Below are 27,956 nucleotides of genomic sequence, written 5' to 3' on the forward strand. Positions count from 1 at the left end.
CCAGCGGCTCTCCGAGCCAACTCACTGAGCGAACCGCCAGGCTATGACTCCAGGGGCTCTGCTGATGCTGCTGGGGGCGCTGGGGGCGCCGCTCGCCCCAGGTGAGTGCAGGTCCCAAAGGGACAGTGACGGTACCAGCGGTCGCGGCCAGGCACCAGGGCTGCACTTACTCTCTCCTCCCCCAGGCGTCCGCGGCTCCGAGGCGGAGGGCCGACTCCGGGAGAAACTTTTCTCCGGCTATGATAGCTCCGTGCGGCCAGCGCGGGAGGTGGGAGACCGTGTCCGGGTCAGCGTTGGTCTCATCCTGGCGCAACTCATCAGCCTGGTGAGGGCGCGCGGGGGTGGAGGTCAGAACCGTGGACCGGCCGGGGGAGTGGCTCTAGGCCAGGGAGGACCCAGGACAGGCTGGGGGCAGGGCCTGGGACGAGACCAGGTTGAAATGGACCAGCCTTTAGTGAAAATTGGGTCGAAATCGGACAAATGGACAAGCTCTGGCCTTGGCTGGTGGACCGGCCTGGAGTAGAGCTGGGTAGGGTGATGGGCGGACCTGTGAGCGGACCTTAAAGTGGAGCTGGGGCCGAGGCAGGGGCTAGGGGACGGACCTCGAGGCGGGGCCACATGGGTCCTGAGCTCCCAGGGTGGAGCGGAGCTCGGTGCTCAGGGGTGACAGCGGGTGGAGGTTCGGGGCTGGGTGGATTGTGAGCTGTGGGCAGGGCCCGGGACCGAGCTAGGCGGAGGGCTAGGCAGGCGCGGGTCTGGTAGGTTGATAGGCTGGAAGTGTAGAAGGCAGGAAGGGGTGTTTCTGAGACAGAGGCAGGGCTCAAACTAACGCCGCTTTTGGGAGGTGGGACTTGGACCCAAGAGGCCCAAGAGATTGGGGCTCAGAAAAAGGGGGCGAGGTTCCCAGGAGAGCTTGGCCTGCCAGGCCCTCTCATTTCTCTCCACCCTACTTCACCTTTACCCCTTGAATTTGTTTTCCTTCTAGAACGAGAAGGATGAAGAGATGAGCACAAAGGTGTACTTAGACTTGGTATGGAGACCCTGGGGGTGGGAAAGAACTTCCCGCTGCCTTGACGATTTCCTTGAATATCCAGCCCAGTAAGAATATTTTTTACATCATGACCTTAGATAACACGTATATAACTGAAGCAAAAGCTCAAGGAAACAACACCTAACTTTACTGCAGGAGTTGCATCCCATGCATTTTTATTTCTAATTGTGTTTGTGTGTGAGACGCAGTCTCACTATGTTGCCCAGGCTGGTCTTGAACGCGGGGACTCGAGCCATCCACCAGCCACTGGGGGAATCTCCTAAAGTTCTGGGATTACAAGCGTGAGCCACTGCACCTGGCCCATTCTAATTTTTAAAACGCTGGTTTGGGATCACTAATTTGATTCCCCATCCACGAAAGGGTCTCGAATTGCAGTTCGAAAACCACAGTTTTAGAGGCTAGCTAGTGCAGCCTCCTCATTTTACAGAGTAAAAAATTTGAAACTCAGTGCAGGGGAAGGGAAATGAGCTGATGTGGATCCCAGCGAGTGAAGGAGAAGCCAGAACCAGAACCCTGCCCCCGTGACCCACAGTTCATGCCGGCCCTGCTCCCCTCCCTTGCACTATCTTCCTGGGCTTCCTTTGGAAATCGCAAGTCCCCTTCCGGCCTCCAACCCAGGACAGCCCCTCAGCCTCTGTCTCCCTAGGAGTGGACTGACTACAGGCTGAGCTGGGACCCTGCGGAGCACGACGGCATCGATTTGCTCCGTATCACCGCGGAATCCGTGTGGCTCCCAGACGTGGTGCTAATGAACAAGTAGGAGACCTTCCAAAGCCCGGGAGGTGGGGCGGGGCCTCGGGGGGCGGGGCCTGATCCCAGATGAGATTCCTTCTCTGCAGCAATGATGGAAATTTTGACGTGGCTCTGGACATTAACGTCGTGGTGTCCTCTGACGGCTCCGTGCGCTGGCAGCCCCCGGGCATCTATCGCAGCAGCTGCAGCATCCAGGTTTCCAGGCTCCACATTGGAAGCTGAAGGAGCTCTTAGAAACCCTCGCTTTCCTTAGACATCCTGACTCCCCAGCAACTCCCATCCTTCATCTAATCCCCATGACCCTCATCTCTTGTCTGCCCTCCTGGTTTTCCACGGAGTCTTCTGTACACTTTCTTTAACTTCTAATCTTAATCAGTGACTGCCTCCCCCCCGATTTTCTCAATGGCTTCCCTTCATAACCCTCCAGTTCCTCCGTGATTCACCTTCCCTGTGCCCTCCCCAAAGACCTCCCAAACTCCACCATCGCTGACCGGTTCTCTGGCGCTGACCTGTGACTCTCCCCTCCATCCAGGTCACCTACTTCCCCTTCGACTGGCAGAACTGCACTATGGTGTTCAGTTCCTACAGCTACGACAGCTCGGAGGTCAGCCTGCAGACAGGCCTGGGTCCTGATGGGCAAGAGCAGCAGGAGATCCACATTCATGAAGGGACTTTCATTGGTGAGTGGACATGACTCCTACATCCACAGGCTCTAGGAGTTCCAGCTTCTTCTTTTTTTTTTTTGAAACAGAGTCTTGCTCTGTACCCAGGCTGGAGTGGCATGATCTTGGCTCACTGCAACCTCCGCCTCCCAGGTTCAAGGAATTCTCCTGCCTCAGCCTCCCAAGTAGCTGGGACTATAGGTGCCCACCACTATGCCCGGCTAATTTTTTTTTTTTTTTTTTTTTTTTTGTATTTTTGGTAGAGACGGGGTTTTACTATGTTAGCCAGACTGGTCTTGAACTCCTGACCTCGTGATTCCCCTGCCGCAGCCTCCCAAAGTGCTGGGATTACGGGTGTGAGCCAACATGTCTGGCAATTTCCAGCTTCTAAAAGGCTCATAAATATACTGTCAGTGATGCCCAATACAGCCCTTGGGGGTCAGCAAGATGGGTATGGCTATCTACATTTTTAAAATATGGGAATTGAGGCCAGGCTCATGTCTGTAATACTAGCACTTTGGGAGGCCAATGTCGCCGGATCATTTGAGTTCTGGAGTTTGAGACCAGCTTGACCAACATGGTAAAACCCCCTCTCTACTAAAAAAACACACACACACACACACACACACACAAAAGTCAGGTGTGGTGGTGAGCACTTGTAATCCCAGCTACTTGGGAGGCTGAGGTAGGAGAATTGCCTGAACCTGGGAGGCAGAGGTTGCAGTGAGCTGAGACGGTGCCACTGCACTCCAGCCCGAGTGACAAAGTGAGAGTCCATCTCAAAAAAAATTTTTTAATGAATATAAATATTGAAATTGAGACTTGTCCAAGTTTATTAGAGATGGGCTACTCAGCACGGTATCCACAGCTAGTCACATCAGGCCAGCCCTCTCTGGTCTAAGCGGTGGCAGAGCAAGCCATACCTGGCACTAACCAGGACAGCTCCCACATCTGTGTCCCCTTCCTTCTGCTCATCCCCAGAGAATGGCCAATGGGAGATTATCCACAAGCCCTCTCGGCTAATCCAGCCTCTAGGTGCTCCAAGGGGAGGGAGAGAAGGACAGTGCCAGGAAGTCATTTTCTACCTCATCATCCGCCGGAAGCCTCTCTTCTACCTGGTCAACGTCATTGCCCCATGCATCCTCATCACTCTCCTGGCTATCTTCGTCTTCTACCTGCCACCAGATGCAGGTAACGGGGAAGGGGCTCCTGCCCATTTGTCACTAGCTCAGCTTCTTCCTCTTCATCCTTAATCCAGGCAGGGTTGTCCTGCCAATCCAAAGCATCACAGACTGGGCCTCAGCAATCCCACCCAGGCTCTGTCTCCCTTTGGCTGCCACCTTCCCTCTGCTCAGTGAAACCTGAACTCTTTCCTAATAAGAGTCCCAGCCTGGGCTGAGTGTGGTGGCTCACGCCTGTAATCTCATCACTTTAGGAGGCCGAGGTGGGTGGATCACCTGAGGTCAGGCAGCCTGACCAACATGGAGAAATCCCATCTCTACTAAAAATACAAAATTAGCTGGGCATGGTGGCGCACACCTCTAGTCCTAGCTACTGAGGCGACTGAGGCAGGAGAATAGCTTGAACCCAGGAGGTGGAGGTGGCAGCGAGCTGGGATCATGCCATTGCACTCCAGCGTGGGTGACAGAGCAAGACTCCATCTCAAACATAAATAAATAAAGAGTCCTCTAATCCATAAAACCTCTACTCCTCTGAACAACAAACCTCTAGGCTTGGATAACTCTCCCATTCCCTCTCCCCATTGCTAACATCCCCTGCCCACTTTCAGACACTCATTAGTCCTTTAATTTTTAATTTTTATTTTTGAGACGGGATATTGCTCTGTTTCCCAGGCTGGTGTGCAGTGGTGTGATCATAGCTTGCTAGAGCCTCAAACTCTTGGGCTTAAGTGACCCTCCCATCTCAGCCTCCTGGGTAGCTGAGACCGCAGGTGTCCGCAACCACATCGGCTGATTTTTTTGTATTTTTGGTAGAGAAGGGGTTTCACCATGTTGCCCAGCCTGGTCTGCAACTCCTGAACTCAAGCGACGTGCGCTCCTCAGCCTCCCAGCATGCTGGGATTACAGGCATGAGCCACCACACCCGGTCCCCACTAGTCCTTTAACCTTTTTTCCCTGGGAAATATATATAGTAATAGCCAACATTTCTTTAGGAGGCAGCATAATATGATAACTTTGGGCAAATTCCTTAATCTCTCTCTCTCTTTTTTTTTTTCTTTTCTTTTTCTTTCTTTCTTTTTTTTTGAGACAGAGTTTTGCTCTGTTGCCCTGTCTGGAGTGCAGATTTTGGCTCACTGCCACCTCCACCTCCCAGGTTCAAGCGATTCTCCTGCCTCAGCCTCCCGAGTAGCTGGGATTACAGGCGCCCACTACCATACCTGGCTAAATTTTTGTAATTTTAGTAGAGACAGGGTTTCACCATGTTGGCAAGGCTGGTCTTGAACTCCTGACCTCAGGTGATCCGTCCACCTCGGCCTCCTAAAGTGATGGGATTACAGGCATGAGCCACCTTGTCTGGCCAAATTCCTTAATCTCTATGTGTCTCAGTTTCCTGATCTGCAAGTGGGGCCAACCATTGTCCCTATTGCTAGGATTATTGTGAGGATTGACTGAGTTAATAGAGCTATGCCTGGCACACAGTAAGTTCTATGTAAGCATTGGGTTTGGGTTGTTTTTTGTTTTTCTTTTTAGTTTTGAGCACTTACTATAAGGTAATTCATTTAACATGTTACATGTATTAATTCTAATCTTCACAACAATCCTGTGAGGTTAAGTAACCAATTGTCATTCTCATTTTACAGTGGAGGATAGAGAGGCTGAAAGAGTTTAAGTCATTTGCCTGATATTACACAGTTAGAGAGGAGCAGTGTTGCAATTCCAGCCTGGGTCAGTGGCAACCTGATTCACAGACCTGACATCCTTAACTCTGGTATTCAAAACGTGCTTTCTTCCTCTTCGCCATCAACTCCTCTGTCTACAGAAGGAGAGCGGGCCGGGCGCAGTGGCTCATGCCCGTAATCCCAGCACTTTGGAAGGCCAAGGGCGGCAGATCACGAGACCAAGAGTTTGAGACCAGCCTGACCAATGTGTTGAAACTCCATCTCTACTAAAAATACAAAAATTAGCCAGGCGCGGTGGCTCACACTTGTAATCCCAGCACTTTGGGAGGCCGAGGCGGGTGGATCATGATGTCAGGAGATTGAGACCATCCTGGTCAACATGATGAAACCCCGTCTCTACTGAAATAAAAAAATTAGCCGGGCATGGTGGTGCGTGCCTGTAGTCCCAGCTACTTGGGAGGCTGAGGCAGGAGAACCACTTGAACCCAGGAGGCAAGATGCAGTGAGCCGAGATCGCGCCACTGCACTCCAGCCTGGTGCCTGGCAACAGAGCGAGACTCTGTCTCGGAAAAAAAAAAAAAATACAAAAATCAGCTGCATTTGGTGGTTCATGCCTGTAGTCCCAGCTACTCAGGAGAAATGCTTGAACCTGGGAGGCAGAGATTGCACTGAGCTGAGATCACACCACTCACACCACTGCACTCCAGCCTGGGCAACAGAGAGACTCTGTCTCAAAAAAAAAAAAAAAAAAAAAAAAGAGAGAGTGATACAGTTCTAGGAAACACTTTCAAACGGAACCCCTCAGCCCAGCACTTTGGAAGGCCAAGACATGAGAATTTCTTAAGCCCAGGAGTTCGAGATCAGCCTGAGCAACATAGCAAGATCCTGTTTCTACAAAAACAACAAGATATAAAAAGCAAAAGTTAGTCCGACGTGGTGGTGCATACCTCTACCTACTCAGGAGGGTGAGATGGGAGGATCACTTAGAGCCTGGGAGGTTGAGGCTGCAGTGAGCTGATTTCACCACCGTGCTCCAGCCTGGGGAGTTACAAAGCAAGACGCTATCTCAAAAAAAAAAAAAAAAAAAAAAAAAAGTAACCCTTACTTCTGCCTAGAACCAGATAAATCTTGGAACCCAACATTAGAGGACTAAAGTAGAGTAGCCCATAAAAGTTATTTATTTCAGTACCATTCATGAAGTTTGCAATGTCTGTTGTATGCCAAGGGAAGAATCACCCACCTGTCATGTCATTGTATACTTTGTTTCTTTCTTTCTGTTTTCTTTTTTTTAGATGGAGTCTCTGTCTGTCATAGGCTGGAGTGCAGTGGAGTGATCTTGGCTCACTGCAACCTCCTCCTCCTGGGTTCAAGCGATTCTCCTGCCTCAGCCTCCCCAGTAGCTAGGACTATAGGTGTCTGCCACCACGCCTGGTTAATTTTTGTATTTTTAGTAGAGACGGGGTTTCACCATGTTGACCAGGATAGTCTTTTTTTTTTTTTTTTTTTTTTTTTGAGACGTCGTTTTGCTCTTGTTACCCAGGCTGGAGTGCGATGGCGCGATCTCGGCTCACCGCAACCTCCGTCTCCTGGGTTCAGGCAATTCTCCTGCCTCAGCCTCCTGAGTAGCTGGGATTACAGGCACGCGCCACCATGCCCAGCTAATTTCTTGTATTTTTAGTAGAGACGGGGTTTCACCATGTTGACTGGGATGGTCTCGATCTCTTGACCTCGTGATCCACCCGCCTCAGCCTCCCAAAGTGCTGGGATTACAGGCTTGAGCCACCGCGCCCGGCTTGACCAGGATAGTCTTGATCTCTTGACCTCGTGATCTGCCTGCCTCGGCCTCCCAAAGTGCTGGGATTACAGGATCGAGCCATCGCACCAGGCCTGTTTTATTTATTTATTTATTTGACATGGAGTCTGACTCTGTTGCCCAGGCTGGAGTGCAGTGGCTCCATCTCGGCTCACCACAACCTCTGCCTCCCGGGTTCGAATGATAATCTCACGTTAGCTTCTCGAATAGCTAAGACTACAGGCACATACCACCACACCCAGTTTATGTCTTTTGTATTTTAGTAGAGACGGGGTTTCACCATGTTGCCCAGGCTGGTCTCATAAACTCAGGCAATCCACCCACCTCAGACTCCCAAAGTGCTAGGATTACAGGCATGAGCCACAGCAGCCTGTTTCATTGTTAGATCTTTCAAATTGCTGCATGGTATCTTAAAAAGCCACAGGGGGCCGGGCATGGTGGCTCAAGCCTGTAATCCCAGCACTTTGGGAGGCCAAGGCGGGTGGATCACAAGGTCAAGAGATCGAGACCATCCTGGTCAACATGGTGAAACCCCGTCTCTACTAAAAATACAAAAAAAATAGCTGGGCATGGTGGTGCGTGCCTGTAATCCCAGCTACTCAGGAGGCTGAGGCAGGAGAATTGCCTGAACCCAGGAGGCGGAGGTTGCGGTGAGCCGAGATCGCGCCATTGCACTCCAGCCTGGGTAACAAGAGCGAAACTCCGTCTCAAAAAAAAAAAAAAAAAAAAAAAAGCCACAGGGATTGGTCTTCATTCACGCAACATTTATTTGGTATTTGAAACGTGCTAAGCACTGGGAATACATTAATAAAAGAGACAAAAATTCTTGCCCTCATGGAGTTTACATGCTAATGTGGGATTCAGTCAATAAACAAAATAAATAAGAGGACAAGTCCCAAAGATGAAAATAAAATAAGAAAAGAAGTTGAGAGCTCCGTGCGGTGCCTCATGCCTATAATCCCAGCCCTTTGGGAGGCCAAGGAGGGCAGAACACGCGGTCAAGAGATGGAGACCATCCTGGCCAACATGGTGAAATACTGTCTCTACTAAAAGTACAAAAATAAGCTGGGCATGGTGGTGTGCACCAATAGTCTCAGCTTCTCAGGAGGCTGAGGCAGGAGAATTGCTTGAACCTGGGAGGTGAAGGTTGCAGTGAGCCGAGATCCCATCGCTGGGCTCCAGTAGGGGTTGTGACTTAAAGATAGGGTGTCTGGGAATTTGTCATTGAAAGGGGAATCTTTGAACAAAGAAGGAGGCGAGAGAATGATTCTGGCAGGTGTCTGGGGCAAAAATGAGCCAGCCAGAGGAACTAGTGAATGCAAGGCCCTGGGATGGGAGGGTGCCTTGTATACTCAAGAAAGAGGAGGCCAGCGGAACTGAATGAAGTAAGCAAAGGGGAAAGCTTTAGGAGATGAAGTCAAGGAGCTCATGGGAAAGACGTATAGACCATAATAAGACCTTTGCTTTCATGTGGAAAGAGATGGGGAGCCACTGGAAGCTTTTGGAAAGAGGAGTGATATGCCGGCCAGGCATGGTGGCTCATGCCTGTAATCCCAGCGCTTTGGGAGGCCAAGGCAGGCGGATCTTCTGAGACCAGGGGTTTGAGACCAGCCTGGCCAACATGGTGAAACCTCGTCTCTACAAAAACACAAAAAATTACCTGGGTGTGGTGGCGGGCGCCTGTAGTCCCCCCTACTCGGGAGGCTGAAGCAGGAGAATCTCTTGAACCCAGAAGGTGGAGGTTACCGTAAGCCGAGATCACACCATTGCACTCCAGACTGGGAGACAGAGCGAGACTCCATCTCAAAAAAAAAAAAAAAAAAAAAAAAAAAAAAAAGTGATATAATCTGATTTACAAATCTGATTTACATTTCTCTTTTTTTTTTTTTCAGACGAGTCTCGCTCTGTCACCCAGGCTGGAGTGCAATGGCACTATCTTGGCCCACTGCCACCTCCTCCTGTGTTCAAGTGATTCTCCTATCTCGGCCTCCCAAGTAGCTGAGATTATAGGTGCCCTCCACCATGCCCAGCTAATTTCTGTATTCAGTAGAGATGGGGTTTCACCACGTTGGCCAGGCTGGTCTTGAACTCCCGACCTCAGATGATCCGCCCACCTCGGCCTCCCAAAGTGCTGGGATTACAGGCATGAGCCACCGTGCCTGGCATTTTTGTTGCTGTTGTTGTTGAGACAGAATCTCACTGTGGTCCAGGCTGGAGTGCAGTGGCAGGATCTCAGCTTATTGCAACCTCTGCTGCCCAGGTTCAACCAATTCTCCTGCCTCGGCCTCCCAAGTAGCTGGGATTACAGGCACCTGCCACCGAACCTGGCTAATTTTTGTATTTTTAGTAGAGACGGGGTTTCACCATGTTGGCCAGGCTGGTCTCAAACTTCTGACCTCAAGTGATCCGCCCACCTTGGCCTCCCAAAGTGCTGGGACTACAGGCATGAGCCACTGCATCTGGCTTTTTTTTTTGGACAGAGTTCTGCTCTGTCACCCAGGCAAAGTGCAGTGGCTGAATCTCAGCTCACAGCAACATCCACCTCCCAGGTTAAGTGATTCTCTTGCCTCAGTCTCCCAAGTAGCTAGGATTTTAGGCACACACCACCATGCTCAGCTAATTTTTTTGTACTTTTAGTAGAGATGAGGTTTTGCCATCTTGGCCAGGCTGGTCTCGAACTCCTGACCTTGGGTGATCCACCCGCCTTGGCTTCCCAAAGTGCCAGGATTACAGGTATGAGCCATTGCGCCCAGCTTGATTTATATTTCAACAAAATCAGTCTGGCTGCTCTGTTGAGAACAGACAGCATGGGAGAAAAGGATGAAGAGGGCCGGGCACGGTGGCTCACGCCTGTAATCTCAGCACTTTGGGAGGCCGAGATGGGTGGATCACCTGAGGTCAGGAGTTCGAGACCAGCCTGGCCAACATGGTGACACCCCATCTCTAAAAAAAAAAGGATGAAGAAAAGAGACCCCTTGGGAGGCCTTCACAATAATGCAAATCTAAGATAATATGCTTTGGAGCAAGGTGGTGATGTAGAGGTGGAATTTGACTCTAGACCAAATTGAGGACTAGCTAGAACAGGAACAGGGCAGAAGCAGTTTTCCATAAGACATACCTACCAGTGTGCCATGTTATTTTACCATTGCCATCAGAAGATCTAGGACTTACCACCCTTTTCCATGGCAATCACCTGATGACCCAGAAGTTAGTACCCTTTCCCTAAAATTTTCTGCCTAATCCATCACTTAATCTGCATGTAATTAAAGGTAGATATAAATGGCCAAGCATGATGGCTCACACCTGTAATCCCAGCACTTTGGGAGGCTGAGACAGGTGGATCATTTGAGGTCAAAAGTTCGAAACCAGCCTGGTCAACATGGTGAAACTTCATCTCTATGAAAATACAAAAGTTATCCAGGCGTGGTGGCACATGCCTGTAATCCCAGCTACTCGGCAGGCTAAGACAGAAGAATCGCTTGAACCTGGGAGGCAGAGGTTGCAGTGAGCCGTGATTGCGCCACAGCACTCCAGCCTGGGTGAGAGAGCAAGACTCCATCTCAAAAAAATAAATAATAAATAAATACATAAAAGTAGATATGCCGGGCGCGGTGGCTCAAGCCTGTAATCCCAGCACTTTGGGAGGTCGAGGCGGGTGGATCACGAGGTCAAGAGATCGAGACCAGCCTGGTCAACATGGTGAAACCCCGTCTCTACTAAAAATACCAAAAAATTAGCTGGGCATGGTGGCGCGTGCCTGTAATCCCAGCTACTCAGGAGGCTGAGGCAGGAGAATTGCCTGAACCCAGGAGGCGGAGGTTGCGGTGAGCCGAGATCACGCCATTGCACTCCAGCCTGGGTAACAAGAGTGAAACTCTGTCTCAAAAAAAAAAAAAAAAAAGCCAGGCGCGGTGGCTCAAGCCTGTAATCCCAGCACTTTGGGAGGCCGAGGCGGGTGGATCACAAGGTCAAGAGATCGAGACCATCCTGGTCAACATAGTGAAACCCCGTCTCTACTAAAAATACAAAAAATTAGCTGGGCATGGTTGTGCGTGCCTGTAATCCCAGCTACTCAGGAGGCTGAGACAGGAGAATTGCCTGAACCCAGGAGGCGGAGGTTGCGGTGAGCCGAGATCGCGCCATTGCACTCCAGCCTGGGTAACAAGAGCGAAACTCCGGCTCAAAAAAAAAAAAAAAAAAAAAAAAAAAAAAAAAAAGTAGATATAAGGCTGGGCACAGTGGCCCACACCTGTAATCCCAGAACTTTGGGAGGCTGAGGTGGGCGAATTACGAGGTCAGGAGTTCGAGACCAACCTGACCAACATAGTGAAACCCCATCTCTACAAAAAATACGAAAAAATTAGCCAGGCCTGGTGGTGGGCGCCTGTAATCCCAGCTACTTGGAGGCTGAGGCAAGAATTGCTTGAACCTGGCAGTCGCAGGTTGTAGTGAGCTGAGATTGTACCACTGTACTCCAGCCCAGGCAACAGTGCAAGACTCCATGTCAAAAAAAAAAAAAAGAAAGTAGGTATAAATATGACTGCAAAACTGCCCTGAGCTACTGCTGTCAGCACACTACCTCTGTGGTAGCCCTGCTCTGCAGAAGTCCCGGAGCTGTGGCACTGCCTCTTCGATAAAGCTGTTTTCTTCTACCCTACCACCAGCTTGCCCTTGAATTCTTCCTGGGCAAAGTCAAGAACCCTCGAAGCTGAGCCCCACTTCAAGACTTGCCTGTCCGGCATCAGTGGTAGTGGTAGATAAAATAAGTCATCAGTTTCAGGCTATACTTTGAAGGTAGAGTCAAAAGGGTTTGCTATGTATTAAATATTGGGTGAGAGAGAGAGAAGAGAAGAGAGAGAGACGTGTTGAGAATGACTCAAAGGAGTTTGATCTGAGCCACAGGAAAGATGGAGTTGTCACTTAAGAGATAGAGAAGACTCGCCTGGCACTGTGGCTCATGCCTGTAATCCCAGCATTTTGGGAGGCCAAGGCAGGCAGATCCCTTAAGATCAGGAGTTTGGAGAACCCAACATCGATAGTCCCTTGAAAACGCATGCTGTCGAGCTCTGGAAAAAACCCACAGCTTTTAAGAAGTACCTGCAAGAAATCTACTCAAAGCAGGTCACCAGCCAGGAGTCCTGGCCCAGGCTGCCCAGCCTGTCCTTGTGTCATCTTTTTAATTTTTCCTTAGATGGTTTGTCCTTTTTGTGATTTCTGTATAGGACTCTGTATCTTGAGCTGTGGTATTATTTTTGTTTTGTTTTGTCTTTTTTTTTTTTTTGAGATGGAGTTTCGCTCTTGTTACCCAGGCTGGAGTGCAATGGCACGATCTTGGCTCACCGCAACCTCTGCCTCCTGGGTTCCGGCGATTCTCCTGCCTCAGCCTCCTGAGTAGCTGGGATTACAGGCACGCGCCACCATGCCCAGCTAATTTTTCGTATTTTTAGTAGAGACGGGGTTTCATTATGTTGACCAGGATGGTCTCGATCTCTTTACCTCGTGACCCACCCGCCTCAGCCTCCCAAAGTGCTGGGATTACAGGCTTGAGCCACGGAGCCCGGCCTTTGTTTTGTCTTTTAAATTAAGCCTCGGTTGAGCCCTTGTGATGTATATTAAATAAATGCATTTTGGTCATTAAAAAAAAAAAAAGATCAGGAGTTTGAGAGCAGCCTGGCCAACATGGTGAAATCCTGTCTCTAATAAATACAAAAAATTAGCTGGGTATAGCGGCAGGTGCCTGTAATTCCAGCTACTCGGTAGGCTGAGACAGGAGAATCGCTTGAACCCAGGAGGCAGAGGTTGTAGTGAGCCTCGATCACGCCACTGCACTGCAGCCTGGTGATAGAGTGAGACTGTCTAAAAAAAAAAAAAAAAAAAAAAAAAAGAGATAGGGAAGACTGTGGGAGAAGTAGCTTTAGTGGTAGTAAGAGAATTTAGTTTTAGCCGGGCACGGTGGCTCAAGCCTGTAATCCCAGCACTTTGGGAGGCCGAGGCGGGTGGATCACGAGGTAGAGATCGAGACCATCCTGGTCAACATGGTGAAACCCCGTCTCTACTAAAAGTGCAAAAAATTAACTGGGCATGGTGGCACGTGCCTGTAATCCCAGCTACTCAGGAGGCTGAGGCAGGAGAATTGCCTGAGCCCAGGAGGCGGAGGTTGCAGTGAGCCGAGATCGCGCCATTGCACTCCAGCCTGGGTAACAAGGGCGAAACTCCGTCTCAAAAAAAAAAAAAAAAAAAGAGAATTTAGTTTTAGACTTTTTTTTTTTTTTTTCCTGATTTTTTGGTTTTTTGGTTTTTTTTTTGAGACAGAGTTTCACTTTTGTTGCCCAGGCTGGAGTGCAATCGTGCAATCTCAGCTCACTGCAACCTCCACCTCCTGGGTTCAAGTGATTCTCCTGCCTCAGCCTCCCTAGTAGTACCTAGGGATTATAGGTGCTCCTCACCACGCCCAGCTAGTTTTTTGTATTTTTAGTAACGATGGGGTTTCTCTATGTTGGCCAGGCTGATCTCAAACTCCTGACCTCACACGATCCACCTGCCTCAGCCTCCCAAAGTGCCGGGATTACAAGTGTGAGCCACTGCACCCGGCTCAGTTTTGGACATGTTAAACTTGAAACATTTATTGGACACCCAAGTATCCAAGAGAGGTTGAGTAGGCAGATGGATATGTATCTGGCATTCAGGGGAGACACACAAATGCAGGAATGATTTGCGTGCAGATGGCCCTTTTAAAAGCCTGTCTTTTTTCCCCCTCCCCAGAGAGAATTTTGCTATATTGCTCAGACTGGAATACAGAAGTGCAATCACAACTCACTGTAGCCTCCATCTTCCAGGCTCAAGTGGTCCTCCCAACTTAGCCTCCCAAATAGTTGGGACCACAAGCATGTGCCACTGTGCCTAGATAATTTAAAAAAAATTTTTGAGGTCGGGCGCGGTGGCTCAAGCCTGTAATCCCAGCACTTTGGGAGGCCGAGGTGGGTGGATCACAAGGTCGAGAGATCGAGACCGACCTGGTCAACATGGTGAAACCCCGTCTCTACTAAAAATACAAAAATTAGCTGGGCATGGTGGCGCGTGCCTGTAATCCCAGCTACTCAGGAGGCTGAGGCAGGAGAATTGCCTGAACCCAGGAGGCAGAGGTTGCGGTGAGCCGAGATCGCGCCATTGCACTCCAGCCTGGGTAACAAGAGTGAAACTCTGTCTCAAAAAAAAAAAAATTTTTTTTGGAGAGGCTGGGCACAGTGGCTTACACTTGTAATCCCAACACTTTGGGAGGCCAGGCAGGTGGATCACTTGAACTGAGGAGTTCAAGATCACCCTGGGCAACATGGTAAAACCCCATCTCTACAAAAAGTACAAAAATTAGCCAGGTGTGGTGATGTGTAGTTGCAGTCCCAGCTACTCAGGAGGCTGAGGTGGGAGGATCACTTGAGCCCTGGAGGTGGAGGTTTCGATGAGCCATTATCATGCCACTGCACTCCAGCCTGGGTGACAGAGCAAGACCCTGACTCAATTATTATTATTATTATTTTTTTTTAAGAGATGAGGTCTTCCTGTGTTGCTCAGGCTGGTCTCAAACTCCTGGGTTCGAGCAATCCTGCCACCTTGACCTCCCAAAGTGCTGGGGCTATGGGGATGAGCCACTGTGCCTGGCTGCAGAAGCCTGTCTTTGAATGGGCTGGAAACTTGATCACTGATTATGCCATAGAGCTTTCTTTAGGGCCAGTCCTAATCCTTCTGTCTTCCCCTCTGCCCTTCAAGGAGAGAAGATGGGGCTGTCAATCTTTGCCCTGCTGACGCTTACTGTGTTCCTGTTGCTGCTGGCTGACAAAGTACCTGAGACCTCCCTCGCGGTGCCCATTATTATCAAGTACCTCATGTTTACCATGGTCCTCGTCACCTTCTCAGTCATCCTTAGTGTCGTGGTTCTCAATCTGCATCACCGCTCTCCCCACACCCACCAAATGCCCCTTTGGGTCCGTCAGGTAAGAAAGATCTCCTTCTCCAACCCCAATCTTCCTTTTACAGAGCATAGGGAGAGCATTGCTATGGCGTAGAGTGTTGACGTGCCCAAACCTGCTAGATGTTGAAATGATGCACAATTAAGCTGGCCCCCCATCATTATCATTTCATAGATCCCATACTCTCTTAATCAATACTGCTCATCTCAGGTCCCAGGGAAATATAATATTCTTACAGCTACTATCAGATTGAAAGCTTTCCAAAGAGGGGGAAGCCCCCTCTTTCCAGATGGGATACATCCCAACCCACTAAAGAACCTGTTGTTGTTTTTTCCTGAGCAGCGTTTGTATGATTTTTGGGTTTTTTTTGAGACGGAGTTTCACTCTTGCCCGGGCTGGAGTGCAATGACGCAATCTCGGCTCACTGAACCTCTGCCTCCCAGGTTCAAGCGATTCTCCTGCCTCAGCCTCCTGAATAGCTGGGTCTACAGGTGTGTGTCACCATGCCTGGCTAATTTTTTGTATTTTTAGTAGAAACAGTTTCACCACGTTAGTCAGGCTGGTCTTGAACTCCTGACCTCAGGTGATCTGCCTGCCTGAGCCTCCCAAACTGCTGAAATTACAGGCGTGAGCCACCATGCCCGGTTTTTTTTTGTTTTTGTTTTTTTGAGATGGAGTCTCACTCCGTTACCCAGGCTGGGGTGCAGTGGCGCCATCTCGGCTCACTCCATCCTTCGCCTTCTGGGTTTAAGTGATTCTTCTGCCTCAGCCTCCTGAGTAGCTGGGATTACAGGCGTGTGCCACCGCCCCTAGCTAATTTTTATATTTTTAGTAGAGGCAAGGTTTCACCATGTTGGGCCAGGCTGGTCTCAAATTCCTGACTTTGAGATCCGCCCATTTTGGCTTCCCAAAATGTTGAGATTACAGGTGTGAGCCACCGTGCCTGGTTTATTTATTTGTTTGTTTGTTTATTTTTTTTTTTTAAAGATGGGGTTTCACCATGATGGCCAGGCTGGTCTTGAACTTCTGACCTCAGGTGATCCACCCACCTCGGCCTCCCAAAGTGTTAGGATTACAGGCGTGAGCCACTGCGCCCGGCCTTTTGTTTGTTTGTTTGTTTGTTTTTAGACTGAGTTCTGCTCTTGTTGCCTAGGCTGGAGTGCAATGGCATGATCTCAGCTCACTGCAACCTCCACCTCCCGGGTTCAACCGATTCTCCTGCCTCAGCATCCCTAGTAGCTGGGATTACAGGCTTGTGCCACCACGCCCGGCTGATTTTTTATTTTTAGTAGAGACAGGGTTTCTCCATGTTGCTCAGGCTGGTCTCAAACTGCCGATCTCAGGTGATCCACCCACCTCGGCCTCCCGAAGTGCTGGGATTACAGGCGCGAGCCACTGCAACCATCCCAACCCGCTAAAGAGCTCTTAAATCTGTGTGGCAGCATTTCCTTGCGTAGTTCCTTGTTTGTGGAAGAATGTGAACGCACACACGAACGGGAATGGGCATGTGGAGTGGGGTGGCTGGCTGTTTCCCTTCTGGTTTGAAAGCATGAAAGCATCCACCAATACTCCTCTTGTACTCTGCAGATCTTCATCCACAAACTTCCAGTGTACCTGGGTCTAAAAAGGCCCAAACCTGAGAGAGAGCAGATGCCGGAGCCGCTTCAGTCTTCTTCTCCAGGAAGTGGCTGGGGTCGGGGAACAGATGAATATTTCATCCGGAAGCCGCCAACTGATTTTCTCTTCCCCAAACCCAACAGGTAGGACTACACCCATGACCCACGTAAAAGGGAGAGGGAGAACTACAATTCCCGGAAGACTGTGCGGAAGAAACGGCCCATGCTCCCGGAAGATGCTGTGGTTGAGCATCATGGGAGTTGTAGTACCCCTTGCTGCTCGCATTGAAGGGAGGTGGGAACTAAAACGTAGGCGGTGGAAGAAGTTGCACAAGGCTGGAGAGATCACTGCCGGCGGGGAGAGCATGAAGGGCACGTTCGGGTTTTACGAACTGGCAACTTGTTGGAGGCAGTTGGAGCGGGGCCTGGATCGCTGGCACTGGCTGTCTTTGCGTCTGGGCGTGGCCAAACAGTCACTCCTCTTCCAGGTTCCAGCCTGAACTGTCTGCCCCTGATCTGCGGCGATTTATCGATGGTCCAAACAGGGCTGTGGCCCTGCCTCCGGAGCTACGGGAGGTCGTCTCCTCAATCAGTTACATCGCTCGACAGCTGCAGGAACAGGAGGACCACGATGCGGTATGTCCAACGGGGGTGGAACAAGGCCAGGGCTAGGTGACCTTGGCCCCACCCCCAAATTACGCCCCAGGAACTCGCTTTCCCCGTTTTTTGTTTGTTTGTTTGTTTTGTTTTTTTGTCTTTTGAGACCGAGTCTCGCTCTGTCGCCCAGGCTGGAGTGCAGTGGCGCGAGCTTGGCTCACTACAACCTCTGCCTCCCAGGTTTAAGCGATTCTCTTGCCTCAGTCTCCCGAGTAGCTAGGACGACAGGCGCGCGAGCCACCACGCCTAGCTAATTTTTGTATTTTTAGTAGAGACGGGGTTTCAGCATTTTGGCCAGGCTGGTCTTGAACTCTTGACCTCAGGCGATCCGCTCTCTTAGGCCTCCCAACGTGCTGGGATTACAGGGGTGAGCCACCGCACCTGGCCTCGCTTTCGTTTCTGATTGGACATCTCCCTCATTTGGTCCCACCCCCTGCTTACCTGCTGATTCTTTATGCCCATCCATTGGCTGCACTTTGGCTTTCCTGTTGCGCTGCCGGCTCTTGCCTCAAACCGGTGGTAGGAGGACCCCGGGGGGTACACGGCAGGGAAGTGGGGTGGGGAGGCTTCCCTGGGAGTCAGGGCCCAGAGCTCAGGAAGTTTCCTTTGCCTACCCGCAGCTGAAGGAGGATTGGCAGTTTGTGGCCATGGTAGTGGACCGCCTCTTCCTGTGGACTTTCATCATCTTCACCAGCGTTGGGACCCTAGTCATCTTCTTGGACGCCACATACCACTTGCCCCCTCCAGACCCCTTTCCTTGAAGACTGCAGGGTCGAGACCCAGGCCCTCTGCCACCTAAAGTAAGAGTTTGGCGGTGCTGTCAAGCCCTATCCTCTGCCTCTTAACTCCTTCACAAGGAGCCCTGGCCTCTGATTTCATTTCTGGGGACGGCAGTGGGACTGAGGGCTGGGTAGGCAGGTGTCTTGGAGCCACCTGACATGCATTATAATCTGATTTAGTCTTTGGGTTCTTAAAGAAGCTCTTTTGGGTATTCATATGTAGGTTGCCAGTGAAATAGAACAAAGAACAGGAACTAGATTGTAAGCCTTATGAGGACAAGAAGTGTGTCTTGTCCACTGTAACATCCCCAGGACTGTGCACAGGTCCTGACCTATAGTTAAGTGCTTAACATTTGTTGAATAGAGGAAAGAAACTTTGGGAAGTAAATATAGTAATTAATAATGTTTATAAGCTGGCCATGGTTGCTCAGGCCTGTAATCCCAGTGACTCAGGAGACTGAGGTGGGAGGATCACTTGAGCCCCAGTTTGAGACCAGCCTGGGTAACATAGTGAGATCCTGTCTCTAAAAAAATAGAAATAAAGGCCGGGCGTGGTAATCCAAGCACTTTGGAGGCCAAGGCGGGTGGATCACCTGAGGTCGGGAGTTCGAGACCAGCCTGACCAATATGGTGAAACCCCATCTTAATTTAAAAAAAAAAAAAAAATTGAAATAAAGTAGTGCGTATTGCTTGCATGTTGGGTCTTGTGGTTGTTTTCTTTTTATGCTTCTGTAGTTTATTATGTTTTGTAATGTGTACTATCTTTAGGATAAAAAAGTTATTTCTACAAGCATGCATTGGTAATGAGAACAGAAAACAAGCTAACAAGATTTTTTTTTTTTTTTTTTTTTTGATGGAATCTTGGCTCTTGTCACCCTGGCTGGAGTCCAATGGCATGATGTCTGCTCACTGCAACCTCTACCTCCTGGGTTCAAGCGAGTCTCCTGCCTCAGGCTCCCAAGTAGTTGGGATTACAGGCATGCACCACCACACCTGGCTAATTTTTGTATTTTTAGTAAAGACAGGGTTTTGCCATGTTGGCCAGGCTACTCTCGAACTCTTGACCTTGTGATCCACCCACCTTGGACTCCCAAATTGCTGGGATTACAGGTGCGAGCCACTGCGCCCGGCCAAAAACAAGTATTTTAAAGACCGTAATTCAAGTTCCAGCCTTGGTGCTCACACAAGCCACTAAACTGCTCTGTACTTGTTTCCACATCTGTAAGATGAAACTGATGACAGCGTATGCCCTATAGGATTGTCTGGGGATCACATAAGAAGATGGGAAAAAAGCATTATGTGGTATGTATCAGAGGTTGCAATGGTGTTTTGTTTTGCCTGTATAGTTTTAAATTTGAACTAGTTCACTACTTTTAAAATGTGGATATTTCACAAGAAATTTGGCTTCCCAGCTGCTCTTGTAAATAGTTTTATGGCCAGGTACAGTGGCTCACGCCTGTAATCACAGCACTTTGGGAGGCCAAGGCATGCAAATCACGAGGTCAGGAGTTCGAGACCAGCCTGGCCAACATGGTGAAACCCTGTCTCTACTAAAAATACAAAAAGTTCGCTGGGTGTAGTGGCACACGCCTGTAATCCCAGGTACTCAGGAGGCTGAGACAGGAGAATTGCTTGAACCTGGGAGGTAGAGGTTGCAGTGAGCTGAGATCACATCATTATACTCCAGCCTGGGTGACAGTGAGACTCCATCTCAAAAAAAAAAAAAGAAAGAAAGAAAAAGAATTTTATCAAAAAACCAAAAACTATAGAGATAGGGACTCACTATGTTGCCCAGGCTGGTCTTGAACTTCTGAGCTCAAGCGATTCACCCATCTCAGCCTCCCAAAATGCTAGCATTGCAGGTGTGAGCCATCACACCCAGCCCCAAAAATAATTTTAAAAACTATAGTAGGCTGGGTGCGTTGGCTCACGCCTGTAATCCCAGCACTTTGGGAGGCCAAGGCAGGTGGACTATGAAGTGAGGAGTTTGAGACCAGCCTGGAAAACATGGTGAAACCCCATCTCTACTAACAATACAAAGTTTAGTTGGGCATGGTGGTGCATGCCTGTAATCCCAGTTCCTCAGGAGACTGAGGCAGAGGTTGCAGTGAACCAAGATCGCACCACTGCACTCCAGTCTGGCTACAGAGCAAGACTCTGTCTCAAAACAAAAGAAAACCTATAGTAACACCAGGCCCGATTCCCCTGTTGGCAACAGCTTGGCTAGAGCTTAGTAGCTGCCCACTCTGGTCAAGTTATTCATACCAGAATTCCTCAAAGCCCCTGTACACCTGCCCATCCCTCCATAACACTAGAAAAGATACAGGGGAGCAGAGGGGGAGGCAAGGAGTTGAAGCCAATTGGGAGGCTACAGGTGGGGAAAAAAAAATGTTTATCTTTTATGGCCATCACACATTTTGTACCTCAGTTTCCTTTCAATTTGGAAGAAAGGTTACACCTGGTTTAAGGCAGGGCCATTTTGTACACAGAGACCTTTGGCCCTGCAGGTTGCATGAACTGGAGTGTTAACATTTCTGGCTGGAGGTTGGGCCAAAGTCAGCTTGAGCTTAGAGTCGACAAGCCCTAACTCAACTACTCAACTGCTGGAAGTTGCTGTCCAAAGAGGGAGCAGTGGCCATAACTTGCAGGGATCCCTGTGGGACAAAGTTAGCATGTTCCTTTCCCCCAGACCCGCCAGCCACGAAATAATTGCACCTGGCATCCCAATGTGGAGCACAGTTCATTTGTCTGGTTGGTTTATTGGCCTACAGAGTTGGACACACACACAAATGCGGAGATAAATATTGGTCAGTTTCTCTAAATTTGGGTCCTCACTACACATAGAGCTAGAGTCTGTAGAATTCTAAATCCTGCGTGCTGTGGCACAGAACCAGTGGCCTTCCCACTCCGCCGCCACCCTTCTTCCCAGGGAACATGGGGAAAGAGGGCACAAACTGACAAGACGTGATCATTTTCAAAAGACAAAACTGCAAAATCCCAAATTTCCAACATCTGAAACTCACAATATTCAAATTCCCCAGTTCAAATACATATATTTTAATCTCCACGTCGCCACAATCTCATTTGTTGCCCAGAACCACCACATTCTGGAAGCTATTTTCCTTACTCATATTTAACAAAAAATAAATGTCTCCAATCTCAATTCTCCCAACAACAACAAAAAAAAAAAAAAAAAAAAAAAAAAGAGTCCATGGTTTCGGAGTTTTGACCTATTCTGAAGTTCCAATTCTCGGGTCCATCCTCAATCCTTAACCCTTCCATTGCCCATGCCTGTCTGCCTCAGAGGAGTACGGGTTAAGGATATAGGGGCACTGCCATCACCTCTGCCCCTGCCTCCAGGCCTTCCTCAGTCTCTCTTGTGGTTCCGCTGTATAGATAGATAGATAGATAATTTGTGTGTAGATATATATATGTATTCTTTATGTATTATTTATTTATTTATTTATTTATTTTTTGCAGTTTTTCTAAAGTGCCAGAAACAAGATTTGTGGGAATTTTTAGTGATTTTTTTTTTTTTCTTTTTTTTTTTTTGCATTTTTCCCTGTTTGAAACTTTTTCCCCCCTTAAAAATTGGAACTTGGTACATTCAGTAGGAAATTCATCACTCAGGCTGTGGCCAAGATCAATAAAAGTGCAAAGAGACAGAGGAGGAATGCAGGAGACTCCTCTATGGTTAACATTGAGGGAGCCTGTCTAAAACCTCCCCTTTTGTATATGCTGGGAGGGTATGAGGGGCAGGAGGATGGTCCTGGCCCTCCCTAAACTCACCTCCCTCCAAAAGCCATGATCTTGCCCTCGGCAGTGATTGCTGCTAGGGCAGCCATTTTGGCCCCAAAAAACAGTAGCTGGGGAAAAGGCGCCATTTTGATGACAGCAACTTTTCCTTTTCAAACTGCACTCCTCTAATTCCCATTTGTCAAATTTGCTCCCCCAAACTGGCTCTCCCCTTGTGAGCTATTTTCTGGGGGGAGGTGGGTGGGATGGGAAATGTTTATCCAATCACAGAGCAGGGAAGCCCAGTTTTCAAAGAGCATTAGGAACAAACATTTCTTCATCTCCCCCACTGGAAGGAAATACAGGGACCCCTGACCAGGGTTAACTAGTGCAAATTAGGGATTAGGGACTATTTAAAGTCCCTGTACCCCATCCCTAGGCTGGGATCTTTGGGTGTGGGGAACTGAGTCAAAGATGGGGTGTAAGGTGCTATTTTGGAGGGAAAGTTGGTGGGGATACCCCAAAGCCCACCAGAAGAGTAGAATGGTTCCCCCCAAACCATCTGGAGTGACTGGTGAGGGGAGTGACACTGGGAAGACGGAAATACAGGTAAGGGTCAAGGTCATGTGCAAATCCTGGGCTTACCCACCCATCCTACCCCTACCGTTTTTCTGGCTATTTGGTCTAGTCTGGGAGACACCATCAGGAAAAAAGCAGGGATAAAGTAGATTCCCTTCTCCATCCCATAAAGAGTTCTTCTCTCCTGGCCCCCAAATCTGGTTTAGCCCAGAAGAGGCCATATGTAGAGGCAGAAAGAGGTGTGATCTGCTCACCTCTTTTGCCTTGGAAGAATCTGGGGCTCACTGGATTTGGGTGTCAAGATAGGGCCAATATTTCCCTGCCCTGGGCTGGGAAAGTACTCAGCCGTGGAACAGGCAGCCCAGAGGGGCAGCCCTCCCCTAAACCTCCCGGACCTGGGTTGGGAGAGGCCATCTCCAAAGTCCAGCAATATGGGGAGGAACATGGAAGATCCAAAGGCGTGAGAGCCGAGGAAGGCGTCTTGATGCAAGGGAAACAGGGACATGGAGACCCACGCTTGGGAAGGATGGAACCCAAAACCATGCTCCCAGGTGGGTGGGGTCAGGTATCACAATGGTCTGGTCCAGGCCCTGGGCCACAAAGAATGGAATGTGCTAGGAAGCATCTGGAAAGGGCTTAGAGAAAGCTTCAGAACAAGTGGGGGTCATCAGGTGAGAGAGATGGTTTCCCCCTAGGTTTACGAATCGGGGAGCAGGTTAGACATTCAGAGCTGGTGGGGGCTGTGAGTAGAGATTCAGGTTAAGTATATTGCTCAGTTGCCCCAAGGGCTGGAGAAGGGGGGAAGCTGGCCCTGCCCCTCATGGAGGCCATTCCCTGGAGGAAGACTGAGAGGGGAATCACGAAAGATCCCTTCCCAGGAGGTGGGAAAACTACAATCTCACACAAAGCAGCCTGACCCCTGAGCTCCAGGGGCCCCCAAGTCCCTGCACAAGAGTGTGGAGGGGCTCCCAAGGGGCAGGGAGGCCAGGGAGCTGGTAGTGGTGGGGGGTTCAGGGAGGGTGGCATCTGGTGAAAGGGGGATTGAGCCCCAGGATTCACCCCACATCACCCTTCTGGGTTCTCTCAACTCCTGCCCTTTCCCCTTCTCCCTTAGGGGGAATTGGTGGAGGAAGAGTTGGGGCAGGTGGTGTTGGCGGAGTAGGGGGTGCTGCTTGAGGATTCACTGCGTAGCCAAAGACCCCTGGTAGGAAGGGAAGGGCCCCCCCACCCTTCTCATCAGGCAGGACCATGTTGAGAGCAACCGGGAGAGCGGCCAAGTTACTGAAGTTGTAAGGGTAGGCGGCAAGGAGCTGGGGGCCGTAGACGAGCGGGTAGGGCTCAGGGTAGAAAGTAACTTTGGCAGCCCCTATCCCCTCCATCCGGTCCCCGTCACCAGCCCCCACTGGCCCTTCACCCCCAGATTTTCCCCTGCCACCGCCATGTTCCCGGCCACTCCCAATCAAAGCCAGTGGAAATTCCTGCACAGGTGGGTATGCGTAGCTGCCCCCACCTGCCACCACCGGGGGCTCCTCACCCCCTGAGATGACAGGGTCCTGGAGTGAGGCAGTCTCGGAAGCTTCCTCAGCAGCAGTGCTCCCACTGCCTGCCTCGCCGCTGGAGGAGGAGACTTGCATCTCTTGGGGGGCTTCCTCCTTGACGTTCCCGGGCCTGGTGCCGGCGCTGCCCTTGGAATAGGCGATGACAGGGGTGGGGGTACCCCCGGGCCGCTCAGCAGCATGCCTCTGCCCGTGGCGGCTCAGGGCAGCTGCAGTCTTACACACCTTGGCGCAGTGGGGGCAGGTGAACCGGGTGGAGGGCCTTCGGCCGGTGCGGGAGCTGTGGGAGCCACCGCCGTGGGCCTCTTGGTGCTTTCGTAGCTTTCTCAGGGTGGCGAAGGTCTGGGCACAGTCGCCGCAGCGGTGCCTCCGCTCTGTGCGGGCACGCCCTGCTGGGCTCTCAGCCGCCGGGGTGTCCTCCCAGCTCCTCCGTTCCAGCTTCTGCCGCCAGCGCGGTGGCCTGCGGCTTCGGGGCAGCCCCCCGCCCCCGGCCCCGGCGCCTCCGGCAGCGCCAGCCTTGCGCTTGGGTTTGTAGGAATAGTAGGGCCTCCAGAGCTGGTCCTCCCCACCGGCCTTGGATTCCTCCTCCTCCTCCTCCTCCTCTTCGTCCTCCTCCTCTTCGTCCTCCTCACTCTCCTCCATCTCCTCGCCGCTCAGCTCCCCAGGACGCAGGTCGGTCTCCGAGATGCGGCGCTTGACGATAGCCTCCTCCCCAATTCGCACAGTGATCTGACACAGCGGAGGTGGGGCCTGCAGCTGAGAGGGGCCCCGGCCAGCCCCCGCGGGGAGGCTCCCGCCTCCACCCATCCCACCCACGGGCTTGGCTGTGTAAGTCAGAGTCCTTCCAGCCCGTGGGTTCCGGCCCTTGGCCTCCTCCGTGGCGGTGGCTGTGGCTGGGCCTGCGGCGGTGGCTGGGCTGACCGCTGTGGCTGGGCTGGTGGGCGTGGCTGCAGGCTCAGGGGGAGGAGGTGGGTACTCCCGTTTCTTGGGTGGCCTCGGGGGCGCAGTGTAAGTGATAACAGAGGCGGCTTGGGACCCTGCTGCGCTGGTCGTCCCACTCCCTGCTCCACCACTGCTGCTGCCCCCGTGGACAATGACAGAAGGGGCTGGGTGAGCAAAAGTGATGACTGAGGGTGGAGGGCCAGGCTCTGGGGCAGGTGGGGGCCCGGGCGGTGGGCTGGCTGGCATTGCCACTGGGGCCGGTGTGTTGAGGCTTGGAGAAAGAGGGGCCTCTGGGGCTCCCTGGCTGTAGGTCTTGTAGGGCCGCTTGGCTGCCCGCATGGGGAGCAGGCGGTAGAGCTTGAGAGTATTAAGCTTGGGTTTGTAGCCTCCATTGGGCGTCTTCTCACTGGCGAGGAGGCCCGGGCTAATGCCATGGAAAGCTCGCTGGTGCGTCTTCAGGTTATAATAAGTAACAAAGGTCTCCCAGCAGAAGATGCACTGGTACCTGGTCAGGACAGCAGGGAACAGGGCAGGAACACAGCCACTTGAGTCAAGGGCCCTGAAGCCTCCCAGGTCCTCCTACGCCCTCCGCTCAAACCTGTGGCTCCCACAGCCATCTGCCCACCCTCCTGGTGCTGCCTGCCTCACCAGGACAGCCTCAGTGAGGAGCGCGCATCCGAGCTCGGTGCCTCCGCCAGCTGTTCCATCTGGGACCCAGCCTAACTCACACAGCCTTCTTCTGAAGCCCAAATGACAGAATGGGGAAATGCCTTAAGAACAGGGACGTTGGCCGGGCGCGGTGGCTCAAGCCTGTAATCCCAGCACTTTGGGAGGCCGAGGCGGGTGGATCACGAGGTCGAGAGATCGAGACCATCCTGGTCAACATGGTGAAACCCTGTCTCTACTAAAAATTCAAAAAGTTAGCTGGGCAGGGTGGCGCGTGCCTGTAATCCCAGCTACTCAGGAGGCTGAGGCAGGAGAATTGTCTGAACCCAGGAGGCGGAGGTTGCGGTGAGCCGAGATGGCACCATTGCACTCCAGCCTGGGTAACAAGAGCGAAACTCCGTCTCAAAAAACAAAAACAAAAACAAAAAAAAAACCAAAAACAAGAACAGGGACGCAATGTGGAAACAAGCCTGCTCTGAATAGTCTAACTACTGCTGGACATGCCTGTGTCTCTGCAGTCCTTTCTCATGAGGGCAACTTTCTCTTTCCCTCTAGGCTTTCCCCATAGCAGCAAGCCAGGACATGCATGGCACAAAGAGGCGCTAATAAACCTCAGCTGAAGGAACTAGGGCTGGAGGAAGGCAGACGGGCGAGTGGGGGTGAGCAGGGGCCAGTATCAGGATGTTGTATTTTCCTTTTAAAATTGTTTGTAGGGCTGGGCATGGTGGTTCACGCATTTAATCCCAGCTCTTTGGGAGGCCAAGGCAGGTGGATCACAAGGTCAGGAGTTCAAGTCCAGCCTGGCCAAGATGGTGAAACCCTGTCTCTATTAAAAATATAAAAATTGGCCGGGGGCGGTGGCTCAAGCCTGTAATCCCAGCACTTTGGGAGGCCGAGGCGGGTGGATCACGAGGTCAAGAGATTGAGACCATCCTGGTCAACATGGTGAAACCCCGTCTCTACTAAAAATACAAAAAGTTAGCTGGGCATGGTGGCACGTGCCTGTAATCCCAGCTACTCAGGAGGCTGAGGCAGGAGAATTGCCTGAACCCAGGAGACGGAGGTTGCGGTGAGCCAAGATCGCGCCATTGCACTCCAGCCTGGGTAACAAGAGCGAAACTCCTTCTCAAAAAAAAAAAAAAATACATATATATATATATATATATATATATATATATATATATATAAACATTAGCTGGGCATGGTGGCAGGCGCCTGTAATCTCAGCTACTTGGGAGGCTAAGGCAGAAAATCGCTTGAACCCGGGTGGGGGTAAAGATTGCAGTGAGCCAAGATTATGCCACTGTACCCCAGCCTGGGCAATAAAGTGAGACTCCATCTCAAAAAAAAAAAAAAAGCTGGGCACAGTGGCTCATGCCTATAATGCCAGCACTTTGGGAGGTTGAGGCACGTGGATCACAAGGTCAGGAGATTGAGACCATCCTAGCTAACACAGTGAAAACCTGTCTCTACTAAAATTACAAAAAATTAGCCAGGCGAGGTGGCACACACCTGTAGTCCCAGCTACTTGGGAGACTGAGGCAGGAGAATCGCTTGAACCCAGGAGGCAGAGGTTGCAGTGAGCCAAGATCATCCCATTGCACTCTAGCCTGGGCAACAAGAGCAAAACTCAGTCTAAAAAAAAAAAAAAAATTGTAGAGGTGGGGTCTCTCTCCAGGGAGGTGGAGGTTGTGGTGAGCCAAGATCATGCCACTACAACCCAGCCTGGGCAACAAAGTGAGACTGTCTCAAAAATAAAATCAAATAAAATAAAATTGTTTATAGAGGCCAGGTGCAGTGGCTCACCCCTATAATCCCAGCATTTTGAGAGGCTGAGGCTGGTGGATCACCTAAGGTCAGGAGTTCGAGAACAGCCTGGCTAACATGGTAAAACCTGCTCTACTAAAAATACAAAAATTAAGACCAGGCACAGTGGCTCACGCCTGTAATCCCAGCACTTTGGGAGGCTGAGGCTGGTGGATCACCTGAGGACAGAAGTTTGAGACCAGCCTGACCAACATGGTGAAACGCCAACTAAAAATACAAAAAAAATTAGCTGGGCATGGTGGTGGGCACCTGTAATCCCAACTACTTAAGAGGCTGAGGCAGGAGAATCGCTTGAACCTGGAGGCAGAGGTTACAGTAAGCTGAGATCATGCCATTGTATTCCAGGCTGGGTGACAAAGCAAGATTCCATCTCTAAAAAAAAAAAAAAACAAAAAACAAAAAACCCAGGCCTCGTGCAGTGGCTCATGCCTGTAATCCCAGCACTTTGGGAGGCCGAGGTGGGCAGATCAGCCGAGGCCAGGAGTTCCAGACAAGC

General features: G+C 50.7%; 2 protein-coding genes across 6 annotated transcripts in view; one reads left to right on the plus strand and one right to left on the minus strand.

Annotated features, from left to right (window-relative positions):
• CHRNB1 (cholinergic receptor nicotinic beta 1 subunit) lies at nucleotides 1–21,715 on the plus strand. 2 transcript variants are annotated; one of them, XM_010339784.3, is made up of 11 exons: nucleotides 1–101; nucleotides 186–325; nucleotides 986–1,030; nucleotides 1,698–1,807; nucleotides 1,891–1,999; nucleotides 2,337–2,484; nucleotides 3,448–3,657; nucleotides 14,904–15,127; nucleotides 16,691–16,863; nucleotides 17,208–17,355; nucleotides 17,997–21,715. In XM_010339784.3, exons 1-11 carry the CDS (start codon nucleotides 44–46, stop codon nucleotides 18,135–18,137), a joined length of 1,506 nt encoding a protein of 501 aa, XP_010338086.1. In that variant the 5' UTR covers nucleotides 1–43; the 3' UTR covers nucleotides 18,138–21,715. The 2 variants fall into 2 exon arrangements, with proteins under 2 accessions (XP_010338086.1, XP_010338087.1); XM_010339785.3 differs by lacking the exons at nucleotides 1–101; nucleotides 186–325 and adding an exon at nucleotides 424–529.
• ZBTB4 (zinc finger and BTB domain containing 4) overlaps nucleotides 20,885–27,956 on the minus strand; it is a 23,437-nt gene continuing 16,365 nt past the window's right edge. For all 4 annotated transcript variants that reach the window (XM_039476031.2, XM_010339788.3, XM_010339787.3 and 1 more), the window contains exon 4: nucleotides 20,885–25,472. In XM_039476031.2, the coding sequence (XP_039331965.1) occupies nucleotides 23,525–25,472 (1,948 nt within the window). In that variant the 3' untranslated portion in view covers nucleotides 20,885–23,524. The remainder of the gene's footprint in view (nucleotides 25,473–27,956) is intronic.

This window comes from Saimiri boliviensis, chromosome 17 (assembly GCF_048565385.1).
Source record: "Saimiri boliviensis isolate mSaiBol1 chromosome 17, mSaiBol1.pri, whole genome shotgun sequence".
In the NCBI taxonomy this organism is placed as follows: Eukaryota; Metazoa; Chordata; class Mammalia; order Primates; family Cebidae; genus Saimiri; species Saimiri boliviensis.